The sequence below is a fragment of the Mytilus californianus genome, unplaced genomic scaffold (genome assembly GCF_021869535.1).
Source record: "Mytilus californianus isolate M0D057914Y unplaced genomic scaffold, xbMytCali1.0.p SCAF_5, whole genome shotgun sequence".
Classification (NCBI taxonomy): domain Eukaryota; kingdom Metazoa; phylum Mollusca; class Bivalvia; order Mytilida; family Mytilidae; genus Mytilus; species Mytilus californianus.
This window is the reverse complement of record NW_026262701.1, coordinates 16,109,514-16,134,343: the sequence shown is the minus strand read 5'-3', so window position 1 is coordinate 16,134,343 and position 24,830 is coordinate 16,109,514. Positions and strand designations below refer to the sequence as shown.

The 24,830-nt window shown below is 30.9% G+C and overlaps 2 protein-coding genes across 2 annotated transcripts; both read left to right on the top strand.

Moving 5' to 3' along the window:
* The first annotated feature begins 5,434 nt into the window (after window positions 1-5,434).
* LOC127701103 (microsomal glutathione S-transferase 1-like) lies at window positions 5,435-18,553 on the top strand. The gene is made up of 3 exons (XM_052204911.1): window positions 5,435-5,674; window positions 15,127-15,218; window positions 18,131-18,553. The coding sequence occupies exons 1-3, from the start codon at window positions 5,552-5,554 to the stop codon at window positions 18,372-18,374; spliced, it is 459 nt and encodes a 152-aa protein (XP_052060871.1). The 5' UTR covers window positions 5,435-5,551; the 3' UTR covers window positions 18,375-18,553.
* Window positions 18,554-21,567: 3,014 nt separating this feature from the next.
* LOC127701102 (microsomal glutathione S-transferase 1-like) lies at window positions 21,568-23,755 on the top strand. The gene is made up of 3 exons (XM_052204910.1): window positions 21,568-21,752; window positions 22,273-22,364; window positions 23,104-23,755. The coding sequence occupies exons 1-3, from the start codon at window positions 21,630-21,632 to the stop codon at window positions 23,345-23,347; spliced, it is 459 nt and encodes a 152-aa protein (XP_052060870.1). The 5' UTR covers window positions 21,568-21,629; the 3' UTR covers window positions 23,348-23,755.
* The last annotated feature ends 1,075 nt before the right edge of the window (window positions 23,756-24,830 follow it).

Sequence of the window (24,830 nt, the reverse complement as noted above, 5' to 3'; positions counted from 1 at the left end):
GCATAACGAACTTGCAATCATCGACGATAGATGTATCACCTGTGTTGACTGGTCGTCGAAAAATTTGAGATGTTGATCTCACAAAGTCTTCTGTTGATGCTGGTTCGTTACTAGTATTAAGGACTGCTCTGGCTTCTCGAACAACTCTGAGAATTGCATCCGCCATATTATTATCAACGTACTTAAAATATTAAATGACGTCATAAAACGCTTAAAGTTGAAGGGAGAAACTATTTTTTTATCCAAGTATTACTTTTCATTCAGACGCTTTAACACTATTCAAAGCGGACAAAAGAGCTATTTTTAATATTAAAAAATGATTTTCTAATATTAAAAAAGGATTTTCTAATATTAAAAATTCATTTCTTAATATTAGAAAATTATTTTTTAATATTAAAAAGTAGCGTATTTTCTAATATTAGAAAATGATTTTTTAATATTAGAAAATGATTTTTTAATATTAGAAAATCCTTTTTTAATATTAGAAAATCCTTTTCTAATATTAGAAAATCCTTTTCTAATATTAGAAAATCCTTTTCGTATATTAGAAAATCATTTTCTTATATTAGAAAATCATTTTCTAATATTAGAAAATCATTTTTTAATATTAGAAAATCATTTTTTAATATTAGAAAATAGCTCTTTTTGTCCACTTTGGCTTGCCATAAAAATGTAACTGCATTTGATACGTTACACGATAGAAACATATTTATAATAGTTAAAAAGTAATCATAATCAAATGTTATAGTAAATAAAAATATTACGCAAGGGCACCTGACGAGGATGAACGGCCTTGGTCGAACTTGACCTGAATGATATCCGAAACACCAGGTGTAATATCATCAATTAAAGAAATTCATATACGACCTGTGTTAATTACCACAGATCATTTACGTTGGGAAAATCCTTTCAAATAAATAGATGTGTAAAAGATTATAATGTAACACCAGAACAATCTACCGAGAAAAGGTCAAATCAGATTTTAACAGTTAAAGATAATATATATAATTTAAAGTAAATATATATAAGCGAATTATGCTATATATATGAATAAAAAAATCATGCATTAATAGAATAAACCTGTAATTGAAGACGAACATTCACATGCATATAAAATTGCATATAACGTATACACAGCGATACATGGAAAATCATTATAGAAACTCGATACGGACAAGAAATAAAATAATAATATTAGTAGGTTTTGCTAAGATTGGTTCATGGACACGATTATTTATAAAACAAATATTTGATTTCACGAAAAATTAATAAATAACAACAGGACTAAATTGTAATTTTGTAGGTCCAGTATTTGGTGTCACAGGGTGGTCACATCCCTTCAAACTGTATAGGAAGGATGATGAAAAGTGTGGCACTAATCAGTTATGGACCAAATACAGTCTGAAGGGGCAAAAGGGAAAAGAGGCATTCACAGGTCACCCTTTGTGCAGGATAATCATGAGTAAGTTGATTAAAAAATATGTCGAACATTTAAAAGCAAGTGCCATTAATATAGATTGGATTTTTTATTGGACTTTAATCTCAAAAAGAATTCATATGATGAATATGAATATAATGTTTCTCACTTATTATTTTAGATAGAAACAGAGTGCAAAGTTACATAAAGTTATTATATATATATATATATAAAAGTTTAAAGAAGTTAAAAATAATAATGAAATATATATCTTTTTAATTCTGTAATACTTTTTCAGAAAGTTGTACAAGAGTGTTCCAAAAATCCAAGGATTCCGATATGGAGGGAGTCTTAATTGACTTCCTAAAACAGGCCCCACACAAGCCAGGAGGACCAAAATATAAGGTATTTTTCAATTGAATAAAATATCTTAATATTCGTTTAAGTGGAAGGTTTTATTTATTTAAAAGTTTATTTTTGCAATTTGAATATCTATACACAAATTTCTGAGCCACTTATAGCATTATAACATTTGCCAACCATGCAGAACTTCTGTTTATTTAGAGACATTAGAATAATACATTGTTATGTTCTTGACGATGGAATTATTGTCTTTATCCTGCAAGTAAAACATTGAGATTTACATTTGTAGCAATTGCTTTTGACATGTAAAATATTATTTATGTTTTTTGCCTATCTTAATAATTACTTGGATTGCAAAAAATAGCATAATTTCCCCTTTATAGATTTAATGAAATAGCTTGATTAAAAGGGAGTACAACAACTAACTGGGGTTAAGAGTTATATGCTAAACAGTGTACTTGGGCGTACTGATCTCGTTAACAAATTGCTTTTGATCATTTCAGAAACCTGTAAGAAAAGGACAGACGATTGCGCAAGAAGAATTGGAGTCTGAACAAATAAATCTGTTTAAAAGTACATTGATTCTACTGATTTTAGTCCTGTTAATACTGGTTATTTTTTGTTGCAAAGTGATTAAAGATGTTTATAAAACTATATTCCAATTTCTGCAACAATTGAAGCTTTGGTTATAAACTAGATCATTGATTGAAGTTATTATGATAATATGTCAAATTCTCGGTTTACGAGATATGTTATCTCCTTGTCAATGCAAGAACCTTATTGAATTGACTTTCAAGGTCACAGGACCAAGTTTAAACAGTTAGAGGTTGACAAGCTTTGCTTTGGCATAGTTTTTTTTATAAAGAATATCTTCCTTTAGAGCTTTGGTGTAATGGTCAGTGTCGTCGCCTCAAGTGCGGAGGTTGTGGGTTGGAACTTCGGCCGGGCCAAACCAATGACAATAAAATTATTATTTGTTGCTTCTCCCCAAAATGAGTTAGAGCAAAGACTTCTTGGCCCGTAGTCAGAATAATGTGACATGTCATCCTGCAAACTTGCCTTGTGGGCTAGAACCAACAATTCTGGCACAACATGTTGGTGTATTACAAGACAGGGTATAAATTTTTAATAATCATGTTCTCATCCAGAATATGCATCTGACTTGCCACTGGTCGTTAAACAACCAACTATCCATCCAAGCTTATGGAGATGTTGCTTTTTCTTCAATTAAACACGTGCACAATCAATTATATATTTTTAAACCAAAGTAATGGTGGTCGCACTAATGCATCATTATTACACAAATGTATTGAAAATGTTTGTTGGAGGTTGACAGAAACGTTTTTCATAAAACCTTATTTCAACGTTTTCTGAATGTTCCAAAATAACGTTTCTTCAAAATGTTTTTGAAACATTTATAAGAGTCTACAAATTTTGGTTTTTAAAACGTTTTAATAAAACATTCTAGAAACTAAAACAAAACATTTTTAAAACGTTTTTAAAATGTTGAATTGTTTGCTGGGAGGGAGCAACCATTTGACTTCAAGGAGGGGGGTTATGGTTTTTTGTCTGAGTCAGAATTTTTTTTTCAATCAAATTATTTTGCTTGACCCAGGAACATATATATTGACTTTTTCCTAAAAAAATATTCTGATCCCCAATTTGATCAAAAAAAATATTGTGGTCAAGCTGGGAACTTAGATATACTGTTCCCAGCTTGACCACAATATTTTTTTTGATCAAATTGGGGATCAGAATATTTTTTTTAGGAAAAAACCATAACCCCTCCCCTCCCCCCTTTTAATTTAAATGTCGTTCCCTTATGTGTGCTTCGGGGTGCAGGTCGTTTCGTAACCTGGTCGTTTCGTAACTAGTCGATTCGTAACTTAACTAGGTCGTTTCGTACCTGAGACGTTTTGTAACCTTATATCAATATATAATAACAATAAGATTAGTAGGTTACGTAAAAAGTAATAAAAAGACTTAGTGATGTATGTGTATATATATATCTATATTTATTTATTAAATAATTGATTGCACATAAATTTACACTTTACAAGTACAGTTTTGCACACATGCGAATAGAACAGAAGAATTTGAATTGTCCATCATCATTTAGATGTACCCGTCTTTATCAAAGTATTTAGTCTTCTGCCACGTGCTTTGATGTCTCAAATACTTGACACCACTCATCTTTATGTTGCTAATTAGTTCTTTATTTATCTTCTTTTTTTTCTATCATAAGTTGTTTCTTTCATGTTTCTTGTTTTTAGTCTGACGATGTTGGAGCCTATAACGACAGAAGGTACACCTAAGCGCTTGACATCTTTTGCGAGCCGTACAATTTCTGATGCTGTGTGTGATGCAGATAATTCATCACAGATGTCATTCTCTCCAATCTGTATGAAAACAAAGTTGGGTTTAAATTTCTTCACTATGTGGAGATCAAAATGTCTCAATGACTGTACTTTTCTCCCGCCTACCCCGTGAAGCTTTGTTTCGACAGAACTTGATAAGTCGGATTGCGTTCTTAACATCCAATTTTCCAGTCTTCGGATGAAACTGTGACCGATCACAAGTATTTTGGGCTTATTTACTGTTAGTGACATATTTGGCGTTTATAGACGAATGAAAAAGGAGTAAAAAAACACTGCAGCTATTATACCATTAAGTGAACACTTGTCACTTACATTTATTTAATGTAACCACGCCTAATAATTTATCAATTTAATTCAAATTAAATTTATTCAAAATATTTCACTACTGATTGCTTTTTTGTGTAGTTATTAAACATATATCAGAAATTTTCTCATTCTGGGATAAATACACTCAAAACCAGATGTCCAGTAGTACATTATTAAGGAGGTGTGCTTTTGTTTACGGACCAACTGCTGCTGCTGCTCCGGGCCACTGAGACTTTGTTTCATGTTTATACCAGGGTTTTTCGGACGAAAAATCAGGCTTTATGCCAGTATAAGCATGCAAACAAAGGACAACATAGTGATGTATCTGAAAGAAAGAAAAAGAATAGAGTAAAATAAAGTGTTCTTAAAAAAAAAAAAACTTTAACTCCGCCAACGCCGGTCCCCAGCCCGGGTGAAAAAGGAGGAGGGTTATGCAATTGCATGTAAAAGTGAAAAAAAAAAAAAAGGAGAAAATAATTATTTTTTTCAGGTCGTGTGCCATAGGTCGTGTGCCATTAATCTACTGAATCACTTTACACCTACTGTAATTACTTTTTATTACCTGTCATTAGTTGTCATAAAACCATTAAAGCTGTCACCGAGCGTAATTACAAATTAACCAATTAGCCAATAATTAAAAAGATTTCAGAAAATTTTAAATTAAAAATATTACAATATTGTTATTATTAGATGAACAATTGGATCATTTTTAAATAATAACTTTAACTTTATAACCATATATAATTACAAAAGGTACGAAACGTCTCAGTTACAAAACAACTTAGTTACGAATCGACCAGGTACGAAACGACCAGGTTACGAAACGACGTGCATTCGTGCTTCGTCATATAGATTTAATTGCGTAGCCAAAACAAATCAAATAGAGCATAACCATATTTTCAGCAATCGTAACTACTCGGCCATTCTCGCTATGCAGTACAAATACAGTTATTTCTTCGTGCAACCAGAAAGGCCGAGTAGTTCCGATTGTATTTTCAGGTTACTAAATCGAAACCGGATTTAGATTCGACAGAGTCATTTCTTTTTTCAAACAAGAGACGAAGAGTGGTACACTGATCTATTAAAGATGTCGGACTTGCTTAGTTTTGACAATCCTGTATTTGCTAACTTTGCCTTTTATTCCGGTATTGTGATATGTAAAACAATGTTGATGAGTGGACTTACAGCTATAAATAGATTTAGATACACGGTAAGTTAAATTTATCTACAAACATCCTGAGAATTGAGATGGGTTAATTTTTATTTCAGTTATGATATGTGTTAAGAAAGAAATGCCGCGTTAAAACATGTTGTATAAAATATATTGTTATATGAAATTAAGGAGATGTGGTTTCAACCATATTCACAAAAGACCAAACCCGAAGGGCATGGATTAAACAACTATTGGTTATGGTTCGTTATAAAATAATCTTAAAGGAAAAACAATGACTAAGGTAAACAAAAAATCTTAAAAATTGGGTAGTTAGTGGAAAAAATAATTTTATTTTGAAAAATATTTTACATAGACTATTATAATATGAAAATGTTCAGGACTTCAAACTGATCTAAAATGAGGGAGCGTCTTTTTACCACAGAACACCACAGAATACCACAGAACACCACAGAATACCACAGAACACCAAAAATATACCACAGAACACCAAAAATATACCACAGAACTTCGAAATATATATACTTCAGACATTATATTATTGTTATTGTTAATTCTTTTTATAATTTGACATTTATTATTCAAATAAATTTAATTTTTCTATTTAGGGTCGACTCACTATCGCTACGCCCCCAACTGAATTGGCCTATTATTGGGTCTATACCAAAAACACCTACCGGTATTAAAACCATAATATACAAAAATATTTAAAGTCACAACAATTGTAATTCTGGGGTATATTTGTGACGTTTTACTTTTTTTTTAAATACATTTTAATTTTTTCTTGTTATTTTTTTTTCTTCCATTTTTTAGAATGTTTACTGAGATGCATAACGTAATTATATCTTAAATCTATTTTGTATATACCAGAATTTATCGTTGTAGTTGTCATTTTTTTTTAATTTTATGTTAAGAGTTGTTACAATATGAAAAAGTACATGTATATTATTAAATATTGAATAATATATAAAGCAGTCCTTTAAGGGCTACCAAATACTTTCAAAAAGATATTTAAAGTTGTTGTTGGACAGTTATTTGAGTTGACTAATAAAACATTATAAGTGTGTCTTTATAATAGTCAAAAATTTCAAATTTGATGATTTGGGACTTTTCTTTTGATGTGTGTCTTGATACACTTGATGCAGTTCAAAACCAAATACTGTCGGCAAGTCAGATGAAACATTGTATACACATACTTTACTTGAGATGAAATAAAAGTCATTGGACAATATTTCAGATTTTTACGAAATTTTGTATGCATTTAGAAATAGTTGAACTGCATCTAAATAATTAAAAACTGGCATATGTAGCATTACTATATAGATTCTATATTTTGAGTCCAAAATGATGATCTGAGCGAGTTCACCGGCACATTAAAAGTACCAAAATTTAATTAGATTATCTAATTTTGACACTCGTCGTAATCACCAATTCATCAAGCCAATTAACATGTCCAATGTCATTTTCACAAAGGAGTTCTTTTGTCAAATTTCGATGTTGTGTAGCACCACTAAGAATCGAAACAGGGAGATTTGAAAAATTACTTTTAGAGGAGCGAGTCTGTGATAGTTAATGTAAGGATATTTTAGAAGATGAAGCCCATGTTATTTTATCGTGTCCTTTATATGACGATTTTAGAAAAAAATTATTTGATGAAGCAACACATTTTAATAGTGATTTTATGTCTTTTGATGATAAACAGAAATTAGTGTTTTTATTTACAGATGTTAATATGATTCGTAGCTGTGCCAAAGCCTTTTGTTAGAACTTTTTTTTATATTTTCTACTATTAATATTTTCAAACTGAACATTGATGAAAATTAACTCGTTAGGTTTTATGGATATTTACCTGAAGTTAATTAGCATTATGTTTTGACAATCTAATCTGATGAATCCCTTGTTTATTCAACTATTCCTTCTATTCCTACATAGATTTCTTACAAATGACATACAAGATTTTAGGAGGAATAAACCATTTAATTGAATTATACCTTGCATAATCAGATGGCATTCAGAATTGGGAGAACAAAGTTAATCCTGGGAACAGTATATCTATATAGTCAATATATATGTTCCTGCTTAATCTTATAATAGTGTAATTGGCGCCGGTAAAATTCATCATGTCAAGTCAACCTTTTTTTACAGAAAAAGCCTTTTTTTTTATAGAAAAACATTTTCTTTTATAGAAAAAGCATTTTTTTTTTTAGAAAAACATTTTTTATAGAAAAACATTTATTTATAGAAAATCATTTTTTTTTGTAGGAAAACATTTATTTATAGAAAATCATTTTTTTTTGTTATAAATTGTTTTTAAAAGATTTTTATAAAATATAGTTTAGTATCTCAAAGGTCTCCAAATATAAAAAAAATCTACCAAATAACAAAAAAGTAATGATCATTAAAGAAATGTAAATCTCAACCGGTCAATCGTCCTGTTATTAGTGTAGCCCGAATTATAAAAATAATATAATTCTGAATTATTAGTTTTTCATTTTGTAAAGTAATTCAATGTTCTGTGGTATATTTTAGTAGTTTTATTGTATTTTGTGTAGTTCTGTGGTATATTTTGGGTGTTCTGTGGTATTCTGAGGTCATCTGTTGTGTTCTGTGGTATTCTGTGGTGTTCTGTGGTAAAAAGACGCTCCGCTAAAATGACTGGACTATAACAAAACTATCCATAAAGTGTTGATATCTGCATCAGGGGAAATAACCCAAAACAGTTGATTGACAATAACATTAGAAAAATGAATGGTGTTCATCTCCCTCACATCAAGGATTTGTATAGTCTCACTATACAAATCCTTGCTCACATTAATGAAAGTGAAGTCTTAAACAGTAGTCAAACAATACCAAAATCAATTGATGAAAGTACAGATGAAATTAATGATACATGTACCACAGAATCACTCATCAATATAAGCAAAACACATGATCAAAACATGCCTGATTGTCAACAAAAGGGAGAGGACAACAATAACAATCAAGTAGAAACACAACTGGAAAATTTAGTTACAGAGAAACTAGAATCTATTGAGAAAAAATGTACAAACTTTGATATAAATAGCAATAGCGATAGAAAACATCCTGGTAAAGGTAGCTATGGAAATAACTTGTCTAATCCATTAAGACAAAATGTTCAGCATGATAACAGGGGTCAATCAGAAACAAGATATTTTTCTGAACAAGATGTAGTAGAACCTAATATCCCTAGGGCTGGTAGCCAGAACAATCATGAAAACAATCATTTGTTGATAGTAGGTACATCTGTGGTTAAAGATCTGAAAAAAAAACCTGATGTATAGGTTTAAGAAAGTTAGCATAACTACTTTAAGAGACAAAACAGTTCAAGGTGCTAAAGAATTTCTTGAGACAGGAAAAATGAATGCTAAAAATATTCTTTTTCAAGTGGGATCTAATGATCTGGAAGTAACACAACCTAAATATGTTGTCGAGGAAATTGAGCAGCTTATCATTGATACAAAAAAAAGCTTGCCAGAAAGTTAAATTATTATAAGCCAGATTCTCCCTTGCTTTTATAGAAATCAGAATCTGGAACAGGAATATGAGGTAAAGAGAGTGGAATGTAATCAGCTCTTGTATGAATTGTGTAAACGATATGAGGCTTATTATGTACAACATGAAAACCTTACTCAAGTTCATTTTGAAGATGGCATTCATTTGAATAAACAGAGAGGTATCAAGCTATATGTTCGTAACCTGAAAGAAATTGTTAACCCACTTATTGGAGTAAAAAGTGATGACCAAGACAATTCTAGAAATCACCACGTGAGAGAAAAGCCTGATGGGGCTTCGAATTACACAAGATATCGACAACCAAACAAAATGTACAATAACAGGTATGACGATTCATCAAAACAACCTAGATATTATGATAATCACCAGTATCATCAATCAAACAGAAACTACGACAATTCATGGCAGTTCAATAACCATGATAACAACCAAAAACAACAAGACCATGCTTACAGTTATAATGGTAACAACAGATGGCAAAACAACAACAATAATCAATACCGAAATGACGACATAAACCTGAGAATGCTCCGTATAGCATTAGGAATTTAATCAGAAAAGGAACATATTGTCATGTGGTAGAAATATATTTAAATGTATTATTTTTTGTTATTTTTTTACTATTCTCGTTCTGGCATAAAAAAAAAGGGGGGGAGGGGATCTTTTCAAAAACTTTATTCAAGTCCATAATTTTGCAAAGTGTTAACTGATATCTACTAAATTACAGAAACAAAGCCATAATTTAACCAGAATATTTCTATTTTTTAAACTTGGCTTAATTTAAATATAAAATAAGAAGAGAAATGACTAAAAAATTCCACTTGTTGTTTTTTATCCCAACTGTAAATAATTACTTGTGCAAGTTTAATGTACATGTATGTTTGGCTTAACATTTCATTCAACAAATTAAAATGCCATGAAATTCATTGAATGTTGACGTATATATATATGCATATTTGATGACAACAGATTGTTTATTTGTTATAATTACAATTAGTGTTATAATTACTATTTGTGTTAGAGATTACACATTTATATATTTTGTCCTATATGTTTCATAAATCGTACTACAGAATATAAACTGTATGTATGTCTATTCCTTGTTAATTGAATTGTGACCCTTATACATAAATCTAATATTGATATAATTTCAAATATTATCAGAAGTTCCACAAATGTTTTCTTAAATATAATCATAGAAAAGTTGTATGAGAAAAATAAAGTATTGTTCCTTTTAATACATTCAATATATATATATAATTCTTTGTTAAATAACAAAACATTTCATTTAGACCTCCTTTTAAAAATATCTGTATATAGATATTTTGGAAATTGATTTATATTACTTGCCAGTAAATCATATTCTTAAAATCAAAAACATTGCTTTATTGATAAATAATGAGTTAAACATGATATTTACTTGACTATTTTCCTATTCAAAGAAAGATTAATAAAGTTTTTAAAGAACACACATTTCAGTATAATTCAATTGAAATACACATTAATGCAGGCAATTTATAACTTCAAGTTTATTGTTTTCTTTTGTTTTTATATTAAATCTGGAAATAATCCAAAGAATTGTTAGCTTTGGATGGGTAAAGCAATAAATTTAGAGTTATCTTTCTTAGAACCATATCATGCTATTTGTATGTGAATTTGCACCATTATTTTTTATGAATATGAATAACTTATCTATAGGATCTTGGAATGTAAATGGTTTGGGAGATAAATACAGAGATGATCAAATTATGTCTTGTCTGAAGTATGATATTAATATTCTAATAGAGACTTGGAAAGGTGTTGATGATACTTCAAACATACCTGATTTTAAAATTTTTCAAAAATGTAGAAAAAAGAATAGACGCTCTAGACGATTTAGTGGTGGAATTATTATTCTTTATAAATCCCATATCCATAAAGGGATAATTGAAATAAAAGATTTAACTTCATCAAAAAACCGTTTATGGATTAAATTAGATAAGAACTTTTTTGGCCTTGAAAAAGATTAATTTGTTTGTGCCACTTACATCCCCCCCACTAAATTCTCCCCACTATGATGATGATTTCTTAAAATTGGAGACAGAAATTACCCAAGTGTCTGATAAAGGTAATGTTCTGGTAATTGGGGATTTGAATGCTCGAATTGCAAATCATGATGATTCTATTGCAGATGAAAATAAAATTCATAGCTCTCTACAAGATATACTTCCAGAGGACTATGTTCAAGATTTTGATATAGATAGAAATTCTTTAGATAAAGTTTTTAATTCCCAAGGCCAGCAATTGATTGATCTCTGTATCGCCTCTCAGCTAAGAGTTTTGAACGGTCGTTTTATTGGTGATATGCTGGGAAATATGACATGTTTTAAACCCAGTGGGTGTAGTACTGTTGACTATGCCTTGACCAGTGTGGACCTTATTAACTCTGTTAGTTTTTTTCAAATTTTAGAACCTTCATATTTATCTGATCATGCTCAAATTGTAGTCTTTTTAAAAGGTTGTATATCCATTCAAAATATGAATATAGATAGAAAATACAGTGAGATAGATATGACATTTAAATGGGAGACTATTTCTAAGGAAAAATTATATACTGTTTTAGAAGAAAGCAGCACTAGAGATGAAATACTTGGTTATGAAAATACACCATTTGAAATAAATTGTTCTGGGGTTGAGAGAGCAGAACAACAACTAAATAATATATTTAAAACATTAACCATGCGCTCATGTAAAATTATTAAATCCTTTTGTAAAAAGAAATTAAAAAAGAAAAAGCCATGGGAAGATAGAGAACTAGCTGATGTAAAGAAAACTGTATCAAATCTAGCCAAATTATTACGAATAAATCCTTATAACCTCAATTTAAGGAATAATTTTCTTGGTCACTGTAAACTATGTAAAAAATTAATAAAAAGAAAGAAAAATCAATTTAAAAAGGAAATATTTAGTAAGCTTTCAGCCCTTAGAGATACAGACCTTAAACAATATTGGAAATTATTAAAATCATTAAAATATGAGAAGACTAATAAAAAAATTGAGCTTCAAGCTGGTTTTCCAGAAATTATTGATCATTTTAAGCATCAAGGAGAGACTGTAAACTATGATAAAGAATTTAAAACTAAAATTGAAACAGATATATTAAATGAAACTGATGCACTTTTATTCAATGAGGTAACTGATAAACCTTTTACTATCAATGAAGTAAATAAATGTACTAGTATACAAAAATTAAAAACTGGAAAAAGCTCTGGTCCAGATAAAATTTCTAATGAAATTATTAAATATAGTGGTGTTGTTACTTGTAAAGCTATTACTAAGCTTTTTAATTTAATTCTTAGATTCTGGTAAATATCCATCAAACTGGAGAAAATCTTTTACCATACTTATTCATAAAGCTGGAGACAAGCTAGATATAAATAACTATAGGGGAATTTCCCTTCAAAATTGTATTGCTAAACTTTTTAGTGCTGTTATTAATTCTAGAGTTGTAACTTATTATGAAGAAAAGTTTTCAGTTCATCAATTTGGATTTAGAAATAATCATAGGACAGCAGATAGTATTTTTATTCTAAAAGCTTTAATAATAAAATATTTGACAAAAAAGAAGAGTAAAATTTACTCTTGCTTTGTTGATTTGCGTCGTGCATTTGACACCGTTTGGCATGCTGGTCTCTTATACAAATTAAAAAAGGATGATGTTGGAAAGAAAATATTTGAAGTAATTAAAGATATATATAAGTGTTGTGAATCTTCAGTTAAAATAGATAATAAACAATCTGAATTTTTTGAAATAAATAAAGGGGTCAAACAAGGGGACAGTTTGAGCCCCACATTGTTTAATTGTTTTATTAATGATCTCCATTCAATTTTTGATGGGACATGTGATCCTGTGTCCTTAGATAAAACATCAATAAGTAGTCTTAGTTTTGCTGATGACCTTTTAATATTATCAGAATCACAAAACGGTTTACAATCTGCTTTGAATAAACTGGAAAAATATTGCTACAAATGGCAACTCACTGTAAATACAAATAAAACAAAAATTATGATTTTTCATTCTAGAAAATTCTTTTGAGTCAAAATTTTTTTATAAACAAAATCAGTTAACTGAAGTTAAAAGAGTATAATTTTCTTGGGAACATTATTGATAATAAAGTAAAATTTAAGAGATCTACACATGAACTATCCAAGAAAGCGCTTAAAGCGTTATTTTCATTAAAAAAATATATGTCTAATTTTCATCATGTTCCTATTGATTTATCATGTAAATTATTTGATTCACTAATTAAACCCATAATTTTATATAATAGCGAGATCTGGTTTTTGGAAGATTATTACTCAATTTTTAGAGCCATAAATAGAGCCACTTTGCATGGAACTAACTGTGATATTTTATCATTGGCAGATAGATTCAGCTTTGAGAAAGTGCATCATAAATTTTGTAAAACTGTTCTTGGAATTAAAAAAACCTCATGTAATATAGCTGCAAAGTCTGAGTTAGGACGATTTCCGCTTGACTCCTTTATTAAAACTCAAGTTTTGTTATATTTTTGTAGAATAAACTGCCATGAAATAAACCATCTTGTTAGAGAAGCTTTTGCAGTAAATAAGTCTATGTCTGAAGATGGAATATATACTTGGTATACTTTTGCCAAGCATACTTTTAAAGAATTTAATATTGATGAAGAAGAATATGTTGATTTTGATAAACCTTTTAAACTTATAAAAAATTCACTCAAAAAAACTTTTAAACATATTGTGAAGGAAAAGTATAATAACATCACTCTTCAAAAACTTTCAAATATTGATAACAGTTCAAAACTTTATCTTTATAGTAAACTTAAAAATGAAATTAAATTGGAGGACTACTTGCACAATCTAAACAATTTTAATAGTCGTCAACTTTTAACAAAATTACGTGTAAGTGATCATAATTTTGAAATTGAATTAGGACATTATAAAAAAATTCAAAGAGAACACAGGCTGTGCAAAGTTTGTAAAATTTTAGATGATGAGGAACACTTTTTCCTTCATTGCCAAATTAACAGTAATGTAAGACATTCCCTTATAAATGCAATTAAAACCCATTATCCTAATTTTAACCAGCTTGACTCAAACTCTAAACTTAAAACTATTCTAGATCCCAATAAAGATATTTTTGTCTAGTGTTGTAGACTATATAAAGCAATCTATGGAATTGCGAAAATAGGGTCCACATTGGTCAATTATTATATATATATATATATATATATATATATATATATATATATATATATATTATTATTAATATCAACTTGACTTGTTTTAAACATTTATCATGTATTATATTTCTTGTCACTTGTGTATACAATGTACTATGTTTGCATTTTAACCCGCCAGGGTTTCATGTTTTGCAATAAAGTTATATACATAAAATGTTCGATTGAAGGCATGACTAATAAAGGGAAGGCAGGGAGGCAGGTAACAGAACTGTATATATTTTTTTTTGGTCTGACTATTTTGTTGTGACGTGTCATGACCAATTACATTTTGCAAAGTCATTTATCTGTATTGGTGAACTGAAGTAGTTCTTTCCTATAACAATTGTAAAAAACTTACTAGACGACAAGTTTGTGATAAGTCAGCTAAAAATGGACCTGTTGCACTCCATCGACATTTCTATATCAAATGAAGTTAACCGTAAATTGAACTCAATCTGGATTTGAAATTGACCGACACATCAATATGCTTTTTCGTTTTTAAAAATATTGTGGAAATAAGCGTTTTTAACGTTGTTTTCACTGATTAATTGATTATTGCTTGCTTATCGTTCATTGGCAAATTTTTCACGAATATTCATCATGATTCTAAATATAAACAAGGAAACAGTCTATATCGTGTAAACTTATCTGTAATTTTTGTGGTTTAATTCAGTACAAACTTACAATGAATTAATTTAATTTTACATTATTTTCAAGGCATTTGTAAATCCAGAAGATTTTATTAATTCCAAGAAACCATTAGAAGAAAGAAAAGCGCCACCTAATTCCACTGTTGAGCGCATTAGAAGGTTTGTACAATGTATTACAAGGTCGTCAATTGTTATGTTTATCGAGGACTCGGTCTGTTGATCTACCTGTATATAAAGTTAAAATTGAAAATGGAAATGGGGAATGTGTCAAAGAGACAACAACCCGACCATAGAGCATAAAACGACAGAAGGCCACCAATGGGTCTTCAACACAGCGAGAAAATCCCGCACCCGGAGGCGGACTTCAGCTGGCCCCTAAACAAAAATGTGTCCTAGTTCAATGAAAATGGACGTTACACTAATTAGTCTGTTGATCTACCAGCATATGAAGTTACTTTGGACAAATGTCCGTTGGTCGATGAGGTTTTGGGTCCGTTAAGACTAATTTGAAATAAATGCTTCAAATTTTGTAGAATTTTTACTATTTTCTCATATCCCTTTGGATTTCGCAAATTGTATTTAGCAGAATGTTCAGCATAACAAAACAGAACAACAATGAATTCAATTGTCTAATGCATATTTGTAATATCTGAATAAAACTGAAAAAGACGAAAAGAGACTCTTTAATATCTTCAATACAGTCTATTTGGAAAGTAACGAGATACTTTAGAAAATAGAAATAAACATTGATATTTGCATTTACACATGTACAAAGAGTGCAAAATAAAATGATTTCTCTAATTTTACAAAAAAATGTCCGTTGATGAGTTCAATGCATTTTAATTAAGCCGGTGACAAGTTTTAACCAACAAACTTTGAAAAATCTGATTTACCCAATTCCAATTTTCTTCATGTTTTTAAGTGATTAAATGTATGTACTGTAATGAAATTAGAAAATGCGGTGATTACTCTGTGAGTTTCGTTATAATGTCGGTGGCATGTCTATCGTTTGTTCGTGTAATCTGTACGAATTGTGCAACGTTTGTTCATGTAGTCTGTACGAATTGTACAACGTTTGTTCATGTAGTCTGTACGAATTGTACAACGTTTGTTCGTGTAGCCTGTACGAATTGTACAACGTTTGTTCATGTAGTCTGTACGAATTGTACAACGTTTGTTCATGTAGTCCGTACGAATTGTACAACGTTTGTTCGTGTAGCCCGTACGAATTGTACAACGTTTGTTCATGTAGCCTGTACGAATTGTACAACGTTTGTTCATGTAGCCTGTACGAATTGTACAACGTTTGTTCATGTAGCTTGTACGAATTGTACAACGTTTGTTCATGTAGCCTGTACGAATTGTACAACGTTTGTTCATATAGTCTGTACGAATTGTACAACGTTTGTTCATGTAGTCTGTACGAATTGTACAATAATAAATACCAAAGTTCAACACCACAACCTTGTCTTCATTCTCATCGTTTAAACCTACCAGAAACAATGAAAATAAAGAAAACAATCGATGAACATTAAAAGAAACTGTTGCATCCGAGTCAAGTGAACTTTAAACTTTTCAAATAGTATTACAGGCAGTTTGCAGATTAAATTATACAAATAAATGCAAGAATGAAGATTCAAATCAATCCGAAGTTTGTGTGTTATTGCTTTTATCATTTTTATTTTCATCTCTATATGAAAGAGGACGTTAAGCAAACAACAATAATATAATCTAAATAAAAAGAGATGTAGGAAGACACAATTGTGACAGCGAAAAAGAATAAAAGTTGGTCACATCTTAATTTCGCAATAAGACTTTCAAAATGGAAAAGGGCGTAATGTAGAACGCAACAATTAAATAAGCTGTAAATAAATCCAACAAAAGCGATCCAATACCTCACAATAACCACCAATTATCAATATAGATAGAAATCCTGAAAATTATACAATCATATGATGAAAGGACTATTGAAGCTTTCTGCAATCTTGAAACTCAAACTAATGTTTGAAGGAAAACATAAAGCACAATGGAACATGAACTTCGGACAAACACTTCCATGTTTTTACGATTTTTGTGTCTACGAAAAGCCAGTAGGGTTACTTTGAGAAGATCTTTTAGAGTTTGTAGTATTTTAACCTGTGACAAGAGTCTTGTATGTACCTATTTAATCATGGTCATTTCAGAAACATTGATCAATGATTACTTGGCGGATTGATTACAATGTCCAATTAACCGTTCTTTGTAGTAATAAAAAGTTTTTTTTTATTACCCCGTCGTCTTGCTCTCTGGTGACGTGGCGACGTAGTCCGTCTGTCCGTCTGTTCGTTTGTCTGTCTGTCTGTTCGTCCTTCCGTTCCACTTTTGTATTGCAAATGCTCTTGAGCCGCTTGACAATATTTTGTAATACATATTTTTGCATTTTTTATTTCATTTCTTCATCCGAATTCCTTTTGCTGTGCTGTTAACTTTGGCGTGACATAGAATTTGTCATATCCGCACAATATAGTACATATGTGCATGCATTTCTCCTCCCAAACCCTCATGAGAATTTAAGGAAAATTTCTCAGACCGTTCACCAGGTAATACCATTGTGCACCACATATTTTGTGTTTTATATCCGAATTATTTTTTAGCAAATCATGGACTTTGCAATTCCTCTATCTCGAAGAGGGTACCTATTTTGTATCTGCAGTTTACACCATATTATGCCATTTTGCTCCTCCTGTTTTGTTTTTGACCTATTTTTTTGTGGTTTCTCTTATAAATCCTGGACTTTGCAAGGGATAGGGGTATCATTTTATGAGCTTAGATACATCGGGAGTCATTTTTCATGTCAAGACGTACTGAGGATAAGAAAAGAACTGAAGAGTTCTGTTTGAGTAGTAAGGATGAGAATAATCATGAACATTTCGTTCTAAACCTTAATCCTGCAGAATATACGTATATACGTCCCTCTTTTCCACACAATTTGTTAGAATATAGTCAGTTTCGCAGTTTATACATATTGCTCTGTTTGAAATTTTAGGATGATTTCCAAAATTAAGTACATTATACAATCATTTATTTTTCAGATGCCATCTTAATGACCTGGAGAACGTCATTCCCTTCGTCTTGATTGGATTATTATACGTGTGCACAAAACCAGATCCCGGAACAGCTTTAATTCATTTCCGTACTTTCACAGCATTTAGAGTTTTCCACATGTTTGCGTACCTGATACCTTTGCCACAGCCATCAAGAGCACTAGGGTTTTTAGTTGGCGCTATTGCCACAGGGTCCATGGCTGTATCTGTACTGAAAGCTGGATCATATTAATTTTTTTCGTGTAGAATCACTATTCTCAGAATTATACATTTTTAATACACGGGCTTTGTGATGGCAGCATTACGTGAGGCTACACAAGTCCTTTATACGTCCATTTGTTTGCCTTGAATAATTGGAAGGTGGTTTAGAATAATTGAATAAAATTTATCAGAACATACCATTTAAACGTTTTTAGAGAAGTTAGTTGTTCATTGACCAGGATATTTGGACTTAATGAATTAGTCGTCCAACTCCTAGACATTTATTAATTGTTATGAAAGTCTAAATGTACACCCTTTACGATTCTGTATAAAAGTCGAACTTATCAAACATTCTGTCTGATGGAAACCAGATACTATTCCCAAAAGAATTTGTATAAAATTGTTTGATTTTTTTTTAGGTGAGGCACCTTTTTTTGGTTTTGTATTTAAATCATCAATGCAACAACAAAATGAGTATGACTATAGTATAACGAGATGATATTATCCCTTGTGATGACAAATAACATTTAGATATATTCTAAGTTCATTATTATAGCTAGAAAGACAATATTGGGTATTACAATTACAGACAATATTGGGTATTACAATTACAGACAATAATGGGTAATACAATTACAGATGTAGACAATATTGGGTATTACAATTACAGACTATATTGGGTATTACAATTACAGATGTAGACAATATTGGGTATTACAATTACAGACACTATTGGGTAATACAATTACAGATGTAGACAATATTGGGTATTACAATTACAGATGTAGACAATATTGGGTATTAAAATTACAGATGTAGACAATATTGGTATTACAATTACACACACTATTGGGTATTACAATTACAGACAATATTGGGTATTACAATTACAGATGTATACAATATTGGGTATTACAATAACAATTACAGACAATATTGGGTATAACAATTACAGACAATATTAGGTATTACAATTACAGACAGTATTGGGTATTACAATTACAGACAATATTGGGTATTACAATTACAGACAATATTGGGTTTTACAATTACAGATGTAAACAATATTGGGTATTACAATTACAGACAATATTGGGTATTACAATTACAGATGTAGACAATATTGGGTATTACAATTACAGACACTATTGGGTATTACAATTACAGACAATATTGGGTATTACAATTACAGATGTAGACAATATTGGGTATTACAATTACAGACAATATTGGGTATTAAAATTACAGACAATATTGGGTATTACAATTACAGACAATATTGGGTATTACAATTACAGATTTAGACAATATTGGGTATTACAATTACAGATGTAGGCAATATTGGGTATTACAATTTCAGATGTAGACAATATAATGGGTATTACAGTTACAGACAATATTGATTATTACAATTGCAATTACAGACAATATTGGGTATAACAATTACAGACAATATTTGGTATTACAATTACAGATGTAATTAGAAAAAAGAAGAAACATAATCAGTAAAGTCTCAAAAGTATAAATTTTGCCGCTGCTCAAAGTATCATTGTATGCCTTTCATAACCTTTCAGCTTGAATAGCACTAAGGGCCGAACTGAAATGTTCTCATCACGTGGCGTCTGTTCGTCTGTAAACTTTTGTCTGTTATCTGTCGTAGACTCTCTTAAAGAATCTTTCTTATTAGAGATCACCGGGACAATTGAACTTAGTCATAATTTTATATTGTATTTCAATATGGTGTGCAGTTTTAACTTCATATTAAAATCATATGGTGATCAACAAACATGGCCACTGTTACCAAAAGTATAGGACAAAGTTGTTAAAATGGAGAAAAAAACTTTTTTTAAACTCTGGAAACCCCATTAGTGTCATATAGCTGCAAAACCTAATATAATCTCCCTTAAATGTTTAAGAATTATAAGGTTGATTGTCCGACCCAGTACTCCTACATCACAACGTTACAAAAAAAATCAAATCAAATTTTTCGTTTAGGACTTCTTGTCCTTCTCGCTAACAGGAAATATTCAGTTTGCAGCATTGTCTCATTTACTATAATTTTACATCTCTATCTATTAATCTACATTGTGATAAATGAACATTCAATTAGGACTAAAAATCCTTGTACCTTTCTAAAGATACTGTACAAAATTGATATCTGGGAACACAGGATTCATCTTCAATTAGTTTTTCGAGACTCACTGTCTAGTTAAAATACAAAGAATGAAATTAGAGATTTTCTTACTTTTGAAATCTTACTTCAAAACAACAGTTTCCTTTTCCGGACCAATGATTGCCATGTCATTAGTCAGTTTGTTTTTTTCCCCGTTTCAATTATTCCACATTTGTTATCATATATGGTCATGTCGTGACCTTTTAAAGCTGACTATACAGTTTTGGGTTTTCTCATTGTTAAAGGCCGTACGGTGACCTACTTTCGTCAAAGTTTTCTGGAATGATTTTATATTTGGTCTGCAGCTTCATAGTGTTGATTTAATGTGAAAGCAATATTTATATCTGCCATGCACCCATTTCCTGAGCTTGCATTTCCTATCATGACTTCGTATCTTGATAAGAGTGTTACCGCTGACAAGGAAGCTACTGTATTGATTTAAACCAAAAGTTCCAAATGGTGGAGTTGAAATCATCCCTTCGAATATTTTACGGACGCTATCACACGATTTGGTTGACCGTTATGGAATACCTGTTTCACGATGACGACGGATATGTTCCAATTGTCGTAACCATAATCCGTCCTCTTTTCTCGAATGTGACCTACCGAATTTGACTTATCACAGGGTTTGTACATACATGAGGAATACGACGGGTGCCATATGTGGAGAAGAATATGCTTACCCTTCCGAAGCACTGTCATTTTTTTTGCCATGGCGTTGTCAGTTGGTTTTCGGCTTATTAGTTTGAATATCCTTTTGGTATTTTTCGCCTCTATTTTATCAAATATCTCAAAGAATTTGTTTCAAAGATACATATCGAAAGATGTAAGATATCTTATTTCATAAACTATATAAAATATATAATTTGGTTTAAACAGATATCTTATAAAGTGAATAATATATCTTATAAAGTATATACGATATAATTACTTATATTAAATATGATATATCTCATAAAATACAAGATATCTTATACACTTCATAACTTTTATAAGATATCTTGAAATTGAATAAACACAAACGGCTTGCCATACATACTTAGCTCCTCCTTTCACTAACTGTGTATAGGATAGTTAAAGGTCCAGTTTATTTCTGTCTAGTCACGGAGGAAGATGTCGGACTTGTTAACATTTGGAAATCCTGTGTTTGGCCAGTTTGCTTTTTATTCTGGCATTGTAATATGTAAAACAATGGCCATGAGTTTACTGACATCAGTTAATAGAATGAAAAATCGAGTAAGTATAAGTAGTTCACACATGCACATACTTCATTTTGTTTACTTAGTCATATCATGTTATATTTAGTACGGTGTCCTGATTAAATATTTTATCATAATTTGTAACTTGATGTTATATACAATCATACATTTAAATATTATGAATGTATTTTGTAAATTAAGGTTTATGATACCTTCTGTATGCCTATGTGTTACGAAATTTTCAAAATTCTACAATGTCAAAACAGTTTTTATTTGTGGAGGAAGCTGGTGAGAACCACCGACCTTTTACAGCATCCGAATAATAATCAATTATAATAGAGGGTCTGGGTGGGGTCCCTCAATTCAGTATTCTTTAATTTTTTAAGTCATTTTTCGCCCATTATTCTCTATTCTGTATATTTTAGTGCCCCATTATTTCTATTCGTTATTTTTAGGCCTATTACTCTGTAATATTGGCCCATTATTCTCTATTCTTTAAACCCCTTTCAAACCCTTATAATAATGTACATGTCTAGGTTTAACTCGTTTCGTTTTAGGCATTTGCAAACCCAGAAGACTTTAAGCTTAGAGGGAAGCCCGGAGATGAAGGAAAACCTGTAACAAATGCTACAGTGGAACGCATTAGAAGGTTTGTGAATGGTACAATTTATAAACCTTATTTTATTTTTAATGAAAAATATAAGAAAATGTGGTATGATTGCAAATGAGTGCAAATTACAGGGATAAAACATCAGATGGTCAACGTACGGCCTTTAACAATGAGCAAAACCCATACGAATAGTCATTTATAAAAATTCCTGACATGACAAAATGTGAAACAATTCAAACGAGAAAACCAACGTTCGGACACATATTAAAACGCATTTTCTTGCTTGCTTAATTGTTCAAACCTGTATGATGCAGTTTCAATCTCCGAAGATCATCTGTCATAATAAGACGAACAATCTTTGCATGAAGCCAACAAAGTGGCATAATAAAAAAAAAACCAAACCCCATTGTAAATCATGAATGAAAAAAAAAAGTAAAATCTTTTAGAACTGGTTAAAATAGTTCCAAATTGGCCGAATATTTCTGGAATTCACATGAAATAGAATTCATATATACATAACCCTTGTATAAACAAAAAGAAAGCACATCTAGCAAAATCTTTTAATTTCACTTTTATATATTACTGGACGCCATTACCGGTATATAGCCAAAGGTGCTGATAGTTGCGTTAAACACCAACCATCAATCTATCAACAAGTCCAAACCTTCCACTGGTAAAACAATGGATTATGAGAAATTTAGCATCAGTGACGAAAATATAAAATGAAATGCATAAAATAAATAATCGTATGTTTGTAATTTTGTATTTATAATTTTAGATGCCATCTGAATGATCTGGAGAACGTAATTCCCTTTGTCTTGATTGGATTACTATATGTGTGCACAAAACCCGACCCGTCAACAGCATTGATGCATTTCCGTGCTTTTACCGGATTGAGAATTTTCCACACATTTGCGTACTTGTTACCCTTGCCACAACCATCAAGAGCCTTAGGGTTTCTTTTAGGAGCTGTCGTAACTGGATCTATGGCATTAGCTGTACTTAAAGCCGGCTCATATTAATACATGTGTTTGTATACTTCATCAAACTAATTAAAGACCATTAAAGCGTACCGCATAGATTTTGAATATTAGATCAAAGAAACATTTCATTTCAGCAATCAAATATATCGAGTGTAAAAATATTATTTTATAGGATGGAACTTTTGATACTTGTACCTTTATAAAATAGTCATATCGTATTTCTGTCATTTGCTATGCCTCTGATTCTTAAAACTATGAGAGAAATATCAATCATCCAGAATGTGCCTTATTTGAACAAAAAAAAAAACCCATTCATATCATATATAAGAAGCATGTGGGTGTGTATACCTTGTTTTTCCCTTCGTTATTATTAAACAGATTTTTGAAAGTTGAAACAGTATATATTTATTTAGTACTTATTTTTATTATTAAAACCAAAGTGATATATTTCTTTAGTGATTTGCAGAAAAAAAGTATTACTAACCAAATTTATACCGTTACATACAAATGTATACGTATTACCGAAGAAATCTTTAACTAAATTTCATTATTCCATAAAATGTTTAAGAAATAATTCAAGCAAGCCATATATAATTTGATGAAAATTTTCACATGGCCTGGGCCGTAATATTCAAATTTTAACCAAAGCTTCAGCCATTTTAAAATATGTTTATCTCTGAGTCTGCGCTATGTATAGATCATAAATCGAGAATTTTACCGTTATGGAATATCTGTTTCACAGATGACGCCGGATATGTTCAAATTGTCGTAACTACAACCTCGTCCCTTTCCCCCCGAATGTGACCTACCGAATTAGGCATATCACTGGGTTTGTACTTACATGAGCAACACGACGGGTGCCACATGTGGAACAGGATCTGCCTACCCTTCCGGAGCACATGAGATCACCCCCAGTTTTTAGTGGGGTTCGTGTTGCTCAGTCTTTGATTTTCTATGTTGTTTTGTGTACTGTTGTTTGTCTGTCTTTTTCTTTTTTAGCCATGGCGTTGTTTATTTTCGACGTATGAGTTTGAATATCCCTTTGGTATCCTTCGCCTCTCTTTTATCACACTGTTGTTTACAAAGCGAAACAATCGCGTCATATAAGAATAACAAATAACAGAGACAAATTACTTTACCGAAATGGTTTTGGATGTTAAAGTCCTGTATTTTCAATACTAGAATCTCATGACTATCTTACCTTTATCTCACGAGTGTCTGTCACATATCACACGAGGATCTACCCAAGAGCTCTGAATCTACCCCATATTTTGTAAACATATACCCCGTACCTTTCCGTTTTTCGTGTGCACCTACTCCGTATCACGTGAACATTTACCTGATTTTATAGTTATCTACCATATACCACTGTTACCCCGTATCTCAAGGAGAATCAACCAAGTCTCTCATCTACTTGGTATTTCGTGACCGTCCTCAAAGTATCTCTTGAGCATCGGACAAAACTCTCTTGGCATCTTCCCTGTATGAATTAAACATTTAAATAAAAAAAGAAATGCCGTTT